General features: G+C 43.9%; 1 protein-coding gene across 3 annotated transcripts in view; it reads left to right on the forward strand.

Annotated features, from left to right (window-relative positions):
- STK36 (serine/threonine kinase 36) overlaps positions 1-12,993 on the forward strand; it is a 32,646-nt gene extending 19,653 nt beyond the window's left edge. For 2 of the 3 annotated variants that reach the window (XM_081260689.1, XM_081260690.1), the window contains exons 20-27: positions 106-169; positions 346-456; positions 2,614-2,694; positions 3,557-3,731; positions 3,988-4,135; positions 4,390-4,537; positions 5,061-5,807; positions 7,253-9,736. In XM_081260689.1, the coding sequence (XP_081116815.1) occupies positions 106-169; positions 346-456; positions 2,614-2,694; positions 3,557-3,731; positions 3,988-4,135; positions 4,390-4,537; positions 5,061-5,807; positions 7,253-7,396 (1,618 nt within the window). In that variant the 3' untranslated portion in view covers positions 7,397-9,736. Of the gene's footprint in view, positions 1-105; positions 170-345; positions 457-2,613; positions 2,695-3,556; positions 3,732-3,987; positions 4,136-4,389; positions 4,538-5,060; positions 5,808-7,252; positions 9,737-9,760 lie in introns of those variants that run through there. The other variant, XR_014017952.1, reaches the window with a different exon arrangement.
- The last annotated feature ends 752 nt before the right edge of the window (positions 12,994-13,745 follow it).

Genomic DNA, 13,745 nt, shown 5'->3' on the forward strand with positions numbered 1-13,745 from the left:
GGGGCCTTGGAGGTGGACATACAGCCTGTGTGAAGAGCACAGTCTAAGGGAGAGGGAAGGCCACCTTTAACATGCTGTATCTCTCGATGTATCTCCCTATTCCAGAATGGAGAAGCTAGGCAGTGAGGTTGCTACTCTCTTTACCCACTCACACGTCGTCTCTCTTGTGGTGAGTTTTCAGCCTTCCCCAACCTCTCCCTCTACTCCTATCATCATACCCTTTTGGGAGTGGGGCAGTCCCTCTCCCATTTGCAGCCTTTTCAGGATACATACTATTAGAGCACGACAGAGACACAAATCCTACACCATTCAGATTCAGACAGTCTTCCTCTACCTTTCCTACAGAGTGCAGCAGCCTGTCTGTTGGGACAGCTTGGTCAGCAAGGGGTGTCCTTTGACCTCCAGCCCAAGGAATGGATCACTGCAGCTGCACATGCTCTGTCTGCCCCTGCAGAGGTGAGGCCTACCAGAGAAGGCCCAGACATGTTTTCTCTGAGTCAAATCCTAGGACACCATTCTGGATGAAAGACTGAAATGCCAGCAAGCCTAGAGAAAACAAAGGAATAGGAAAGGAATCATCCTTTTACCCCAGATAGTAGTCCCCTCTCAACCCAGACTGGTCAGGGCTTCAGATTTCCTATGCAGGGCTTCTAAAGACAGAGGTAGGAACGATACCAATTGACATGATCTAAGGTTTCCTGTCTGCTTTAGCCCCCCAGGAATTCATGTTCTAGTTAGAGTCCTCCTTTTTTAAAAAAAAAAAAATATATATTTTTTTGTTTTAGTTGTAGTTCGACACAATACTTTTATTTTTATGTGATGCTGAGGATCTAACCCAGCACCCCACACGTGCTAGGGGAACGCTCTACCGCTGAGCCCCAGCCCCAGCCCTGGAGTCCTTCTTTATGCTTCTTCTCTTCCCCTTCTACAGCAGAGCCCACTCTACTTTTCTTGCTTTCTTAACCGAGATGGAGAAGGGGCTGACACATTCTTCAGGAATCAGTCCATTTGTAGTCTCCTTTCTGCCCTCTTCCTTTTCCAGCCTTTTGTTCTTCATTTTGAGACCCTTTGGAATCCATATTTCCCTCATTTTGTGAAAAGAAGGGTAGACTTCATATTCACATTACTGTCTTATTTTATATATAGAATTCTTTATAATTTATAAAGCACTTTTCACATGTTACCACAAAACACTTGGCAGATAGATATAGGAAATATAGTAATAATCGTCTGCTTTTCCTTGATAAAGTTGACCTTCAGAGAAATCATATAATTACTGATAGCACTAACATTCATCCAGGAGCCTGAGTCAAGACCCTGAAAACCATCTTCCCCATCATTCTCCTTATAAATGGCTCCCCAGTTCCCATGTATTCTACCTTCTGATTGACATACAGATCCCTTCCCTCCATGGCACCATCACTGCCTTAGTTTGTATTCATACCATCTCTCTTCTGGTCTTTGGCACTTGCCTAAAGGATCTCTCCTCTCAGACTTTACTGCTGCCAGAGCTTTCTTTCTTTCTTTCTTTTTTATTTTTATTTTATTTTTTTTAGTTGTAGATGGACACATTTATTTTATTTATTTATTTTTATGTGGTGCTGAGAATCGAACCCAGTGCCTCATATGCTAGGTAAGCACTCTATCAATGAGCTACAACCACAGTCCTGAGTGATCTCTCTTAAAGGAAAATGTGGTCATTCACTCAATCAGTGTTTATTGAACACAGAGATATATATCAAGTGCTCAGCACCATTCCAGACTCTGAGGATATAGTAGTGAATAAAAGAGACAAATAATGTTACTGGTGCGGAGCTCATGTTCATGATCAGTCGCTTCCCACTGCTTCTGGGACAAAGTCCAGACTCTGTTGCCTGCTGCTGGAAGTTCAAGTATCAGCTCTGGGCTCTATTACCCTGCTGTACCAAAAGAGTTACAGGAGGTGAAGTTTAAGGCCTACCTACTCTTTTCTTTTGAGGGGGCTGTAGGGTACTAGGGATTGAACTCAAGGGTGCTCTACTACTGCTCTTTTTAAATTTTTTTTTTTTAAATTTTGAGATAGGGTCTCACTAAGTTACCCAGGCTGTCCTTGCACTTGCAGTCCTCCTGCCTCAGCCTCCTGAGGAGCGGGAATTACAGGCAAGCACCATTGCACCTGTCTTTAAAATTTTTAATCCAGAGGCTGAGTTATGACTCAGTGGTAGAGCTCTCGCCTAGCATGCATGAGGCACTGGGTTTGATCCTCAGCACCACATAAATGTAAATTAAAGATATTGTGTCTACCTAAAACTAAAAAATAAATAAAAATTTTAATCCATCAGTTTTCTATCCCAAGAGGCAGCATTAGGCACTCTCACCCATGCCCCTAACCTCTTGTTTAGCAAGTATCTTTCTAACTATAGTTGCTTTTTTGTCTGCTTACCCTACCAGACTCTATATTTATGACACGCACTTAATAGAATAGGCAGGACCAAGACTACTAAATCCAGAAGAACTCTTCCCACTCTGCCAGACTCAGGAAGAACTTTCCCACTTACTGGGGGTTGGGTGCACAGGCCTAAGGGCAAACTCATCCCTTTTAGGGATCTGCATTCTTCTTGCTCTCTCCAACAGGTTCGGCTGACTCCACCAGATAGCTGTGGGTTCTATGATGGCCTCCTCATCCTTCTGCTACAGCTCCTCACCCAAGTACAGGTGTATCTTAGGATGGATGAAAAGAAGAGAGAGAAATTGGGCATTCTGGGAGCCATTGGATAGAAAGAAGCAAACATACTTGCCTTTCCTCTCAAACTACCATACCTACCATAGCCTGAGAATTGCCCCACTTGCTATCAGTAGGGCCCTTTAAAGGAAACCATTCAACTGTATCTCTGGGATCCAATGGGAAAATAACAAATTTTCTTGTTTTGTATTGGGTTCTGGGAATTGAACCCAGGGGCATTTTACCACTAAACTACATCCCTAATACTTTTTATTTTTTTATCTTGAGACAGGGTCTTGGCACAGTTGCTGAGGCTGGCCTCGAACTTGTAATCCTTCTGCTTCAACTTCCCACATTGCTGGGATTACAAGTGTGCACCACTACATCTGGCTGTTGTTTTATTGATATTTAAAACTTTTTATTTTATAGACCTGTGCATCACTTGGCCTTGGTGCAAGCCAGCCCCAATAGGGCAATGCTCTGGTTTTTAGCTGACACACACATGGGTTGATAGGTCAGGAGGTTAAGGTGTGATAAGAAAGGAAAATAAGACAACATAAATGCTAAGTAGGAAGATGAGGGATTATTTCTCTCTCCCTCTTTTTTTTTTTTTTCTTTTTTGTACTGGGAGTTGAACCCAGGGGTACTTTGCTGCTGGGCTACATCCCCAGACTTTTTTATTATTTTCATTTTTTGAGGCAGGGTCTTGCTAAGTTGCTGAAGCAGACCTTGAATTGAGATCCTCCTGCCTCCTGACTGAGACTCCCTTTCCTTTTAGATCAGGGTCAAGAATGAAAAAAGGTAATGGACTTCTAACTTCTGCCTCCCCCGTTACTCTTTCACTTTTACCTCCAGCAAGGAAAGGCTAGCCTGATCAGGGATGTGGCTAGCTCAGAAATGTGGACCATTTTGTGGCACCGCTTCTCCATGGCCCTGAGGCTACCTGAGGAGGTAGGAACACAGGAAGAGGAACTGTCACTATCCAATCCATCCATCCCTGAGCCAGACTGGACGCTGATCTCACCCCAAGGTATCTTTCTGTTAGCATAGCCTCCTCTGTGAGGCCAGTGTATGGGTCCCTTTTCAAGTGGATTGAGTCTGGAACTGGGTTAACCACAGAGACTGCTGCTGCTGCTGCTGTTGCTATGGGGGAGACAGCAGAGTCTTCAATAGAGCTGTTCAAGGATGGAGAGGGACTGAATAGGTGATGGTCCTGGGAGCCGTGGGGAAAAGGGCAGCAAGGTCTCTTGCTTGCTTCACTAGGTCTTCTTTCTCCATGTTTTCAGGCATAGCAGCCCTGCTGAGCCTGGCCATGGCCACCTTTACTCAGGAGCCCCAGTTATGCTTGAACCACCTGTCCCAGCGTGGAAGTCTTCTTATGTCCACCCTGAAGCACCTTCTTTCTCCCAGCTTCTTGCATCACCTGAGTCAGGCGTGAGTCTGAGCTAGAAGAAGGAGGAGAGAAGATCCAGAATTAGCAATAGGGAGGTGGTGGCTGGGAGTGCAGGAGAGAGGGAGCTGACAGCTTGAGTTACAAGACCAGAAATGGGATAAGGATTAGTCTGGAAACTTAAGGAGTTGCTGAGGTTGGGGACAGGGTGCTGGGGAAGGAAACTTGAGGTGTGGGGTGGAAGTATCATAAAGGATAGGTGAGCAAGACCAAGTATATTGTACACTCTTCTCCTTAGGCCTCACGGGGCTGAGTTTCTGCCTGTTGTGGCGGTCTCTGTCTGCCAGCTCCTCTGCTTTCCCTTTGCCCTGGATGTGGATGCTGACCTCCTCGTAGGTATCCTGGCTGACCTAAGGGACTCAGAAGTTGCAGCCAACCTGCTGCAGGTATTTGGGAAGCTACCAGGTGTGAAGATGGGGCAGGAATATGGCCAGTCTTGTGTTCTCTAATTCACTTCCCAATAGGTCCAGGGTTCTCCAGGCTTGACCTAAGAGTTGGAACTGAGGAGAGACTCAGGCCTGAAGAGAGGCATATGGTTGGAGCTGGGCTAGTGTTTTCTTCTCTCTGACATTCTCTCATCTGGTTCAGTGGGGCAATCATCCTAGTCCAGACTCTAGGGGCTCAGCTTCTTGACCTGGAACCCATTCCCTGGCAGTTCTTGGCATTACCCACATAGGTCTTTGGATGCAGAGACCCAGTCCTTAGAGAGCAAGGGGCGTGTTCTTGGAAAGAACCTGCCCCTTGGGCTCCACCTGAGTTCCATGTGGTGTGCCATGGGTCAGGACTTAAGCTTCATTCTCTCTTCAGCTTGGCTTTTCTCTCCCCCAGCTTTTGGGTCCCTACTTCCTAGCTGTGGTGTACTTCTCCCTCACGGTGAGCTCCTTTTTCCCACTCTCCCCACTCCCCCAGGTCTGCTGCCACTATCTTCCATTATCACAAGTCGAGCTGCCCATCAGCCTCCTTACACGCCTGGCCCTCACGGATCCCACTGCTCTCAACCAGTTTGTGAACACAGTGGCAGCCTCCCCTAGAGCTATCATTCCATTCCTCTCTGTTGTCCTCCTGAGTGACCTGCCACTGCTGACCTCTGACCTTCTCTCCCTACTGGCCCACACAGCCCGGGTACTGTCTCCCAGCCACTTGTCCTTTATCCAAGAGCTCCTGGCTGGCTCTGATGAATCCTATAGGCCCCTGCGAAGTCTCCTGGGCCACCCAGAGAACTCTGTGCGGGCCCGTACTTATGGGCTCCTAGGACACTTGCTCCAACACAGCATGGCCCTGCGTGGAGCACTACAGAGCCAGGCTGGACTGCTTAATCTTCTGCTGCTGGGGCTTGGAGATGAAGACCCTGCTGTGCGGCGCAATGCCAGCTTTGCTGTGGGCAATGCAGCCTATCAGGCTGGTCCCCTCGGACCTGCCCTGGCAGCTGCCGTGCCCAGTATGACCCAGTTGCTTGGAGATCCTCAGGCTGGGATCCGGCGCAATGCCGTATCAGCTCTGGGCAACTTGGGACCTGAGGGGTTGGGGGAGGAGTTGTTACAGTGCCAAGTACCCCAGCGGCTCCTGGAGATGGCATGTGGAGACCCTCAGCTGAATGTGAAGGAGGCTGCCCTCGTTGCCCTCCGGAGCCTCCGACAGGAGCCCTGCATCCATCAGGTACATCCCAGGGGACTTTTGAGCCATGATGATCAGGGCCTCTATAGTTCACACCAGTTCTCTGAGATAGTCTGTGAGGAACTGGGGCATCTAGAAATCTAAGCTATTACTCCAAGGATGCCGGAAACTCAGGGACAAAGCCTTGGAGATGAGTTTTCCATTTACCATCTCACAGTCTTGAGAAAGGGAAAGGAGCTAGAAGAGGGCTTCACTGGGCTAGGACATGCCTGAGATCTCAAGGTCCACAGCTTATCTCTTCCAGAGGCTTGGGTGGAGGGAGAAGATAAGAAGATGTTGAGGCCATGAAGATACCAACTATCTTTTTAGTAGCATGCTAAGCATGCTAAGCATTTTTCCTTGTTGACTGGTTTAAGTTATTATTGTCCTCATTTTTCAGGGGAGGAAACTGAGGCACAAATAATTTAGTAATTTTTCCAAGTTACAGAGCCAGCAGGTAGGGTTGGGCTTGTGATCTCAGAAGTCTGGGTCCAGAGCCCATACTTTTTTTTTTGGTTCTGCAGGTTGAACCCAGGGGCACTCTGCAACTGAGCTACCATCCTCAGCCCTTTTATATATTTTATTTAGAGACAGGGTCTCTCTGAATTGCTTAGGGCCTCACTAAGTTACTGAGGCTGGCTTTGAACTTGCGATCCTCCTGCCTCAGCCTCCTGAGCCGCTGGGATTATAGGCATGTGTCACCAGAGCCCATACTCTTTTTTTTTTAATATTTATTTTTTTGGACACAGTGCCTTTATTTTATTTACTTATTTTTTATGTAGTACTAAGGCACTAACCTAGGACCTCGCATGTGCTAGGCGAACGCTCTATTGCTGAGCTACCACCCCAGCCCCTAGAGCCCATACTCTTAACCACTGTTTTATTCTGCTGTGTCTGCTCAATTTTCAGTATATAAGGAACCCAGTGGAAATTTCACAACTGCCTACGATAACATAAATTATAGTAGCTCAGTGTGATAGCATTGGGTAGTTCATGCAGAACAGAAATTTGACAGGGTGGTGATGATATTATAGGAGTTTCTGGCAATCCATGTGAGGAAATAATAAAAAGGTTTCTTGGCTGGGAATGAGGGATTAGCTTGGGACTAACTGATCTGGATCCAAAGCTGGGAATCAGACTTTGCTGCTCACTGTCAATCAGTGCTACATTCATTATCTCTTCTGTGGGACAAGTGGATGGGTCCCTTGGTTCCTTGGCTTTATGGTCTGCAACCAAAGAGAATGGAAGTAAATCCCTAGTCCTGATGATTCCTGTCTCCAAGGTTTCTCTTCCCCCATTCAGTCTATCCAAGTCCCCAAAAGCCCATCTCCTTTTTCTTCCTTTGGGATGGGCATTGTAGGACTAAATGAGAGTCCTCTGCCTGTGCCCCAAACACAACTGGTTCTAAGCCTCCCATCCTATTCTATCATCTACTCTCTGTCCTACAGGTGCTGGTGTCCCTGGGTGCCAGTGAGAAATTAGCCTTGCTCTCTCTGGGGAATCAGTTACTGCCACATAGCAGTCCCAGACCTGCCTCTGCCAGGCACTGCAGGAAACTCATCCATCTCCTGAGGCCAACCCACAACACATGATCTCAGATTCGTGGGATCCAGCCTCCAGCCTTTGTTGCCCTGCTATTGCCAAGTCTTCCTTATTCTCCTACATAAGCCGTCAATTCAACTGAGAGCTGAAGAGACTGAAGAAGAGCGATAAGCTGCCAATTCACTTGAGAGTGAGAAATGAGAGGAGATTTATGTATAAAGCTCTTTCCTTCCCCCAGATTCAGAATGATTTCAGCCAGTAAACTTTGTTACTGCTGGTGCCAGAGAAGATTCCTTTCTTTTCTGTGTCCAGAGTCTTTTTCCAATAATGTGCCTTGAACTTCAGGAATGTGCCTCCCAGACTTTAGGGAAATATACCTCACCTGTCCCATCTTCCCCTTTCTGGAGCTACTGTAATCCTCCCATGATTGTGCTTTAGGTGTACTGGCTGCTGTCTCAGCTCTAGGCTATAGGGGATAAATGCCATCAGCCCCTGTTGTTGAGGGGTTCCTAGCCCTTAGGCCACATTCCTTCCATGGGTGGGGGTTGGGCAGTATATCTTTTTTTAATTGTAATTCTGTTTGTAAACTCTTTTAATAAAAAATGTACCTCACCCTACTTGGAGCTCCCAGGGTAAGGGGTTGGGAGGCTCAGCCCACCCTTTGGCTTCTACAGGGTGCAGAAGCCCTGGGGTCCTGTACTCACAGGATCCTGATTTGGGGGTTTGAATCTTCTCTAGCTTTCCGGCTTTCTCCATTCTAGATGAGACAAATGTGGTTGCCTACTTTAAAACTAAGGCCAGTGGAGCTAAAATAGGAAAGAATAAGATTTAACAAGTAAATTGGATTGCTTTGAGATCTCAGATGTTAGTTTGGATATTTAGCACAGTTTCAGTGTCTAGGGAAGCCTGGTAGCTTTAGGAGTGTAGCTATTTAAAAAGGGGTGTTTGGCAGACCCGTTAGAATTATAATTTAACTGAACATATATTGGGAAGTTTAAACCTGACTTATTGAATGACTTAGGACAAGCTTTCAGGGCCCTGATTTCTCCATCCCCCAAATAGGGAGACTCCTTTCTGCCCTTCCTTAAATTACAGGGTTTTTTAAGTTTTGTTTCATTTTATTTTATTTTTTTAGAAATGAAGGATGAGTAAGATGTGCTCATTTATAAGGAATTTTATGGTGTCCTCATCTTCACTGCCTACTGTGTTTACACTTTAACAAAAATAACAGAGGAGTGATGCTTTCTTAGACTGGGGTGGATGGTAAAAATTGAGATGACCTCAATTATGTGCTATCCAGATCATTTAAATTCAATCTATATTTATTGATTCCTTTTTTATGTTAGATCCTGCTCAAAACAGTGGAGATAGAGTTTCCATTCTGGTGGGGGACATAGGGAATTTATTAAAGTAAGTGAATTAAAGCCAGACTTGGTAGCACATGCCTATAGTTCCCCTAATCAGAGGCTAAGGCAGGAGGATTAATTGGACCCAGGAGTTGAGACCAACCTGGGCAACACAGCAAGACCTCATCTCCAAACAGGAGAAAAATGTGTGTGTGTGTGTGTGTGTGTGTGTGTGTGTGTGTGTGTGTGTGTGTTTGAGGGCTGGGGTTATGGCTCAGAGGTAGAGCGCTTGCCTAGCATGAGTGGAGCACTGGGTTCAATCCTCAGCACCACATAAATAAAAAATAAAGATATTGTGTCCAACTATAACTAAAAAATAAATATTAAAAATGTATATGTATGAATTAGATATACAAATAAAAAATTGATAAAAGCTCTAGAGAGAAAGCAGGGAAAGAAAGGGGTTTGAGGAGTGCCAAGTTGGGTGGTCAGGGTAGATCTCATTGGAAGGTAAATTGTTTTTGTCAGTGCCAATGATCAAACCTAGGGCCCTGCACATACTAGGCAAGCACTCTACTGCTAATCTACATTCCCAGTCCTAGCTTTGTTTTTGTTTATTGTTGTTGTTTGAGATGATTCTCATTAGGTTGCCCCCAGACTGGTCTCAAACTCATGGGCTCAAGGGCCTCACTTCTTAAGAAACTGAGACTGCAGGCATGCATCACCCAACTGAACATTAGATGGTGAATTTGAACAGACACTCAATGAAGTAAAGTGAGCAATGGAGCTAGCTATCTGAGGGAAACACCTTGGTAGAGAGAATGATCACTTCAAAGGCCCAAAGATGGAAGTATGCTTGTCACGCTTAAAGAGCTATGAGGGGGCTGGGGATATGGCTCAAGCGGTAGCGCGCTCATCTGGCATGCGTGTGGCCCGGGCTCAATCCTCAGCACCACATACAAACAAAGATGTTGTGTCCGCCAAAAACTAAAAAATAAATATTAAAAAATTCTCTCTCTCTCTCTCTCTCTCTCTCTCTCTTTCTCTCTCTCTCTCTCTCTCAAAAAGAGCTATGAGGGAGCCAGTTTGGATAGAGAGAAGGATGGAGAGGAGAAGAAACGGAAGAAAGGAAGATGATAATGGAGCCAGATGTCATAGGTTTAACTGAACTTGGTGAAGAGTTGGGGTTTTACTCTGCACTAAGGATCTAATGAGTTTCTTCTCCAGAGGAGTGATGCTTTCTTAGACTGGGGTGGATGGTAAAAGTTACCCAAATTTTGAATATATTTTGAACACGGAGCAAATTGGATTTCTTAGTAGTTGATTGGATGTTGGGCGTGTGACCAAAGGAAAGCAGACATGGATGATTCGAAGTTTTTATTTTTTTAAATATATTTTTAGATGTTGATAGACCTTTATTTTATTTATTTATATGTGGTGCTGAGAATTGAACCCAGTGCCTCACACATGCCAGGCAAGTGTGCTATCGCTGAGCCATAGCCATAGCCTTCCAAGTTTTTTGGCCTGAGAAATTGGAAGGATGAAATTGCCATGGATTGAAATGGGGAAGACCACCAGTAATGAGTAGGAAGATTCAATTTAAGTTATGAACTTACTATGTTCTTTTAGTAAGAAATTTTCAAACGCACAGGAAAGTAGAGAGATTAGATCAATGAACCTAATCACCACTTGAAAAGATACCCATTTATTCTTTCATTACTCAGGTATTTTAAAACAAATCCTGGGCAACCTAATGTTACCCATAAATATATATTTACATATCTAACAGATCAGGACTTTTGTTTTTAACAAAACTACAGTATTAAACCGTACTTGACAGAAACTAACTTGATTAATATTAAATATCTGACTTTAGTATTCCTTGACTTAAAGTTAGTTTGTTCAAATGCCAGATCTAAACAAGGTCCACTCATTGTGTTTGGTTGACTTGCTTGCAAGACTTAATATATTTTATTGAAGAAACCAGATCATTTGACCACCAGAATTTCCCACATTAGAGTTGGCTGATAATATATTGGGATGTCACTTTTTCTGTTCCAGTATTGAAACAGACTAAATCTGGGGGGCCTCTCTGAAATTAAAAACTTCCTCATGTAGCTAGTAGAAACTGAGGGGGCTGCCTCCAGTGGCCTGACAGGCTCCTAGGGAGCTAAAAGTGGAGATTGCCCCCTCCTCAGGCCTGTGTAGCAGCAGGCTAACAAAATTTGCATATGTACATTTCCTGTCTTTGGTCTCACTTCCCTGCCTCTTCTCTTTAAAAGCTTTGCTCGCCTTCAGAGATTTCAAAGATGGAACTTTTGAAACAATTTCCTCTATATTCCTTCAAAGCTGGCTTTTTTCCTACCAATCTGACTGAATATTTCTGGAGCAGCAAGAGCTTTTAGCCTAACTTCACCCCAGCCCCTCAGACTGTATTGGCATTACAAAGTAACAGTTTCACTTTCTTTAAATATGTAAATATATCCTGGGGCAATGGCACATTTTTGTAATCCCAGACTTTGGAGGCTGAGGCAGGATGATCACAAGTTTGAGGCCAGCATTAGCAATTTGTGAGACCTTGTTTCAAAATAAAAAATAAAACAGGCTGGAGGTGCGGCTCAGTGGTGGAGCACCGCCCAGGACTGGATCCCCAGTAAAAGAGGGGAAAAAAAGAATTCTATTGGTTGTTGAATCTTGAATATGGGCCATTGAATCTAGATAGATGATGACATTAGAAGCACTTTTCCTTTTGAAAATTCCCTTGCTCAGATCTGCAGTGTCTATTTCTTGATCAGGATCTAGGCAACCATTAAACCATCTCTGATTTGGGCAAATATAGTATTTTAACACTTGTATGTTGTTCCTAAAAGATAAGTTAGGGGAAATAGTTATTTTTAAAAAACAATTCATTAAATACTAGCTTGAAAAATGCTCTCTGGCACATAATCTATTTTATTTTATTTTTGGTACTAGGGATTGAACCCAGGGGCACATTATTACTGAGTTCCATTCCCAGGCCTTTTTATTTTTTGATTTTGAGACAGGTTGCTAAGGGCTTTGCTAAATTGCTGAGGCTGGTATTGAACTTGCAATCTTACTGCCTCAGCTCCTCGAGGCACTGGGATTAAAGGCATACACCAAGGTGTCAGGCAGGTACATAAAAAAAAATGATGTAAAAAAATTAAATTCATATCCAAACTCTTTAGGCTATTGCATAAAGCATTAATTGATAATTTTTTATAAGCATTGTAAGAAAACATGTTCAATATCTTTGGGAGCAAACACATCATATAGAGGATTAGAAAAATATCAACAATTTTACATCTAGTAATTATTGCAAAGTGCTAAGAGGGTTTGGAGTAAATAGTCTGAGTAGCACCTGGAATTTAGAGAATGTCTGGAAGGCTGAGGATTTGTGCCTGTGTTTGGTTTGTGTGTATGAGTTTGTGTGTGTTTTAGCTTTTTAGGGGAGGGAGGAGGCTCAAAATGCTCAAATATACAACAAAACAGAATGGCATGATGAACCCCTCGGTCCTAATGCCACAGATTCAGCTGTCATCAGCATTTGCCAAATTGGCTTGTCTATGCATTTCTTTTTAAAATTTGTCTTTGGTGTAGTTAAAAAAATTCTATTTGAGGGTTGGTGATGTAGTTCAGTGGTAAGGTGGTTGCCTACCATAGGAAAGGCTCTGGGTTCAATCTATTGTACCACTGAAAATTTTTAAAAATTCTATTTGAAAGAATTTTTAAAAATTTTAAAATAGTACAAAGAATACCCATGTACTCTTTGCCCGAATTCAGTGATTATTAGCATTGTTAACTAATTTACCATTATTAACTAATGTACAGCCCACATTCAAATATTGCCAATTGTTTGAAACAATAATGTCTTTTTTGTGGTGCTGGGGATTGAACCCAGGGCCTCCTGTCACATGCTAGACAAGTGCTCTACCACCAAGCTACACCCCCAGCACTTACACATTATATTTACTTGCCTACTTAATCTGAAACAGATTCTCAGATTTTCCTTGTTTTTGATGACCTTAACAGTTTTGAGGAGTACTGGTCAGGTATATGGTAAGATACCACTGAGTTCTAATTTGTCTGATATTTTTCTCATGATTAGACTGTGTTATGGGTGTTAAAAGGAAGATCAACAAGCATTGTCTTTTTCTTTTTTTTTAGACAGAGTCTTGCTATGTTTCCCAGGTTCCCAGGTGGTCTCAAACTTGTGGATTCAAGCAGTCCTCTTGCTTCAGCCTCCTGAATAGCTGGACTACAGATGTGTGTACCACTATGCCCATTTTTTTTTTTTTTTTAAGAGAGAGGAGAGAGAGAGAGGAGAGAGAGAGAGAATTTTTTAATATTTATTTTTTAGTTCTCGGCGGACACAACATCTTTGTTTGTATGTGGTGCTGAGGATCGAACCTGGGCCGCACGCATGCCAGGCGAGCGCGCTACCGCTTGAGCCACATCCCCAGCCCGACTATGCCCATTTTAAAGTGTCACTTTTATCATATCCAGGGTGCATACTGTCAGCATGATTCATAACTTTATGTTGATCCAGATCAGCTGAAAGTCAATGGCTGGTTGTTTATTTTCGGGTACAACCAGAAAATAGTGAGATATTGAATTATGGGAGGCTTGGACTGCCTTGGTTGTCAGCTTATTAAGCTGATTTCACTTCTTAAAAAATCATTTACCCTTAAAAAATGGAATGTGGTGGGATTCCCTCCTCTTTTTGTTGTTGTTACCAGAGGGGCTTAACCACTGAGCCGCATCCCCAGCCCTCTTTATTTTGAGACATGCTCTCACTGAGTTGCTTAGGGCCTTGCAGTTGCTGAGGCTGTCTTTGAACTCCGGAGCCGCTGGGATTCCAGACCAGGATTCACTCCTTTTAAAAATTTTTTCTAGGGCTACTAAAATTTTGAATTTACAAAATAGTTGAGCCCGGTGCAATGGTGCACACCTGGAGTCCCAGCAGCTGGGGAAGCTGAGGCAGGAGGATGGGGAGTTCAAATCCAGCCTCAGCAATTTAGCGAGGCACTAAGCA

This window comes from Spermophilus citellus, assembly GCF_964194105.1.
Source record: "Spermophilus citellus genome assembly, chromosome: 11".
In the NCBI taxonomy this organism is placed as follows: Eukaryota; Metazoa; Chordata; class Mammalia; order Rodentia; family Sciuridae; genus Spermophilus; species Spermophilus citellus.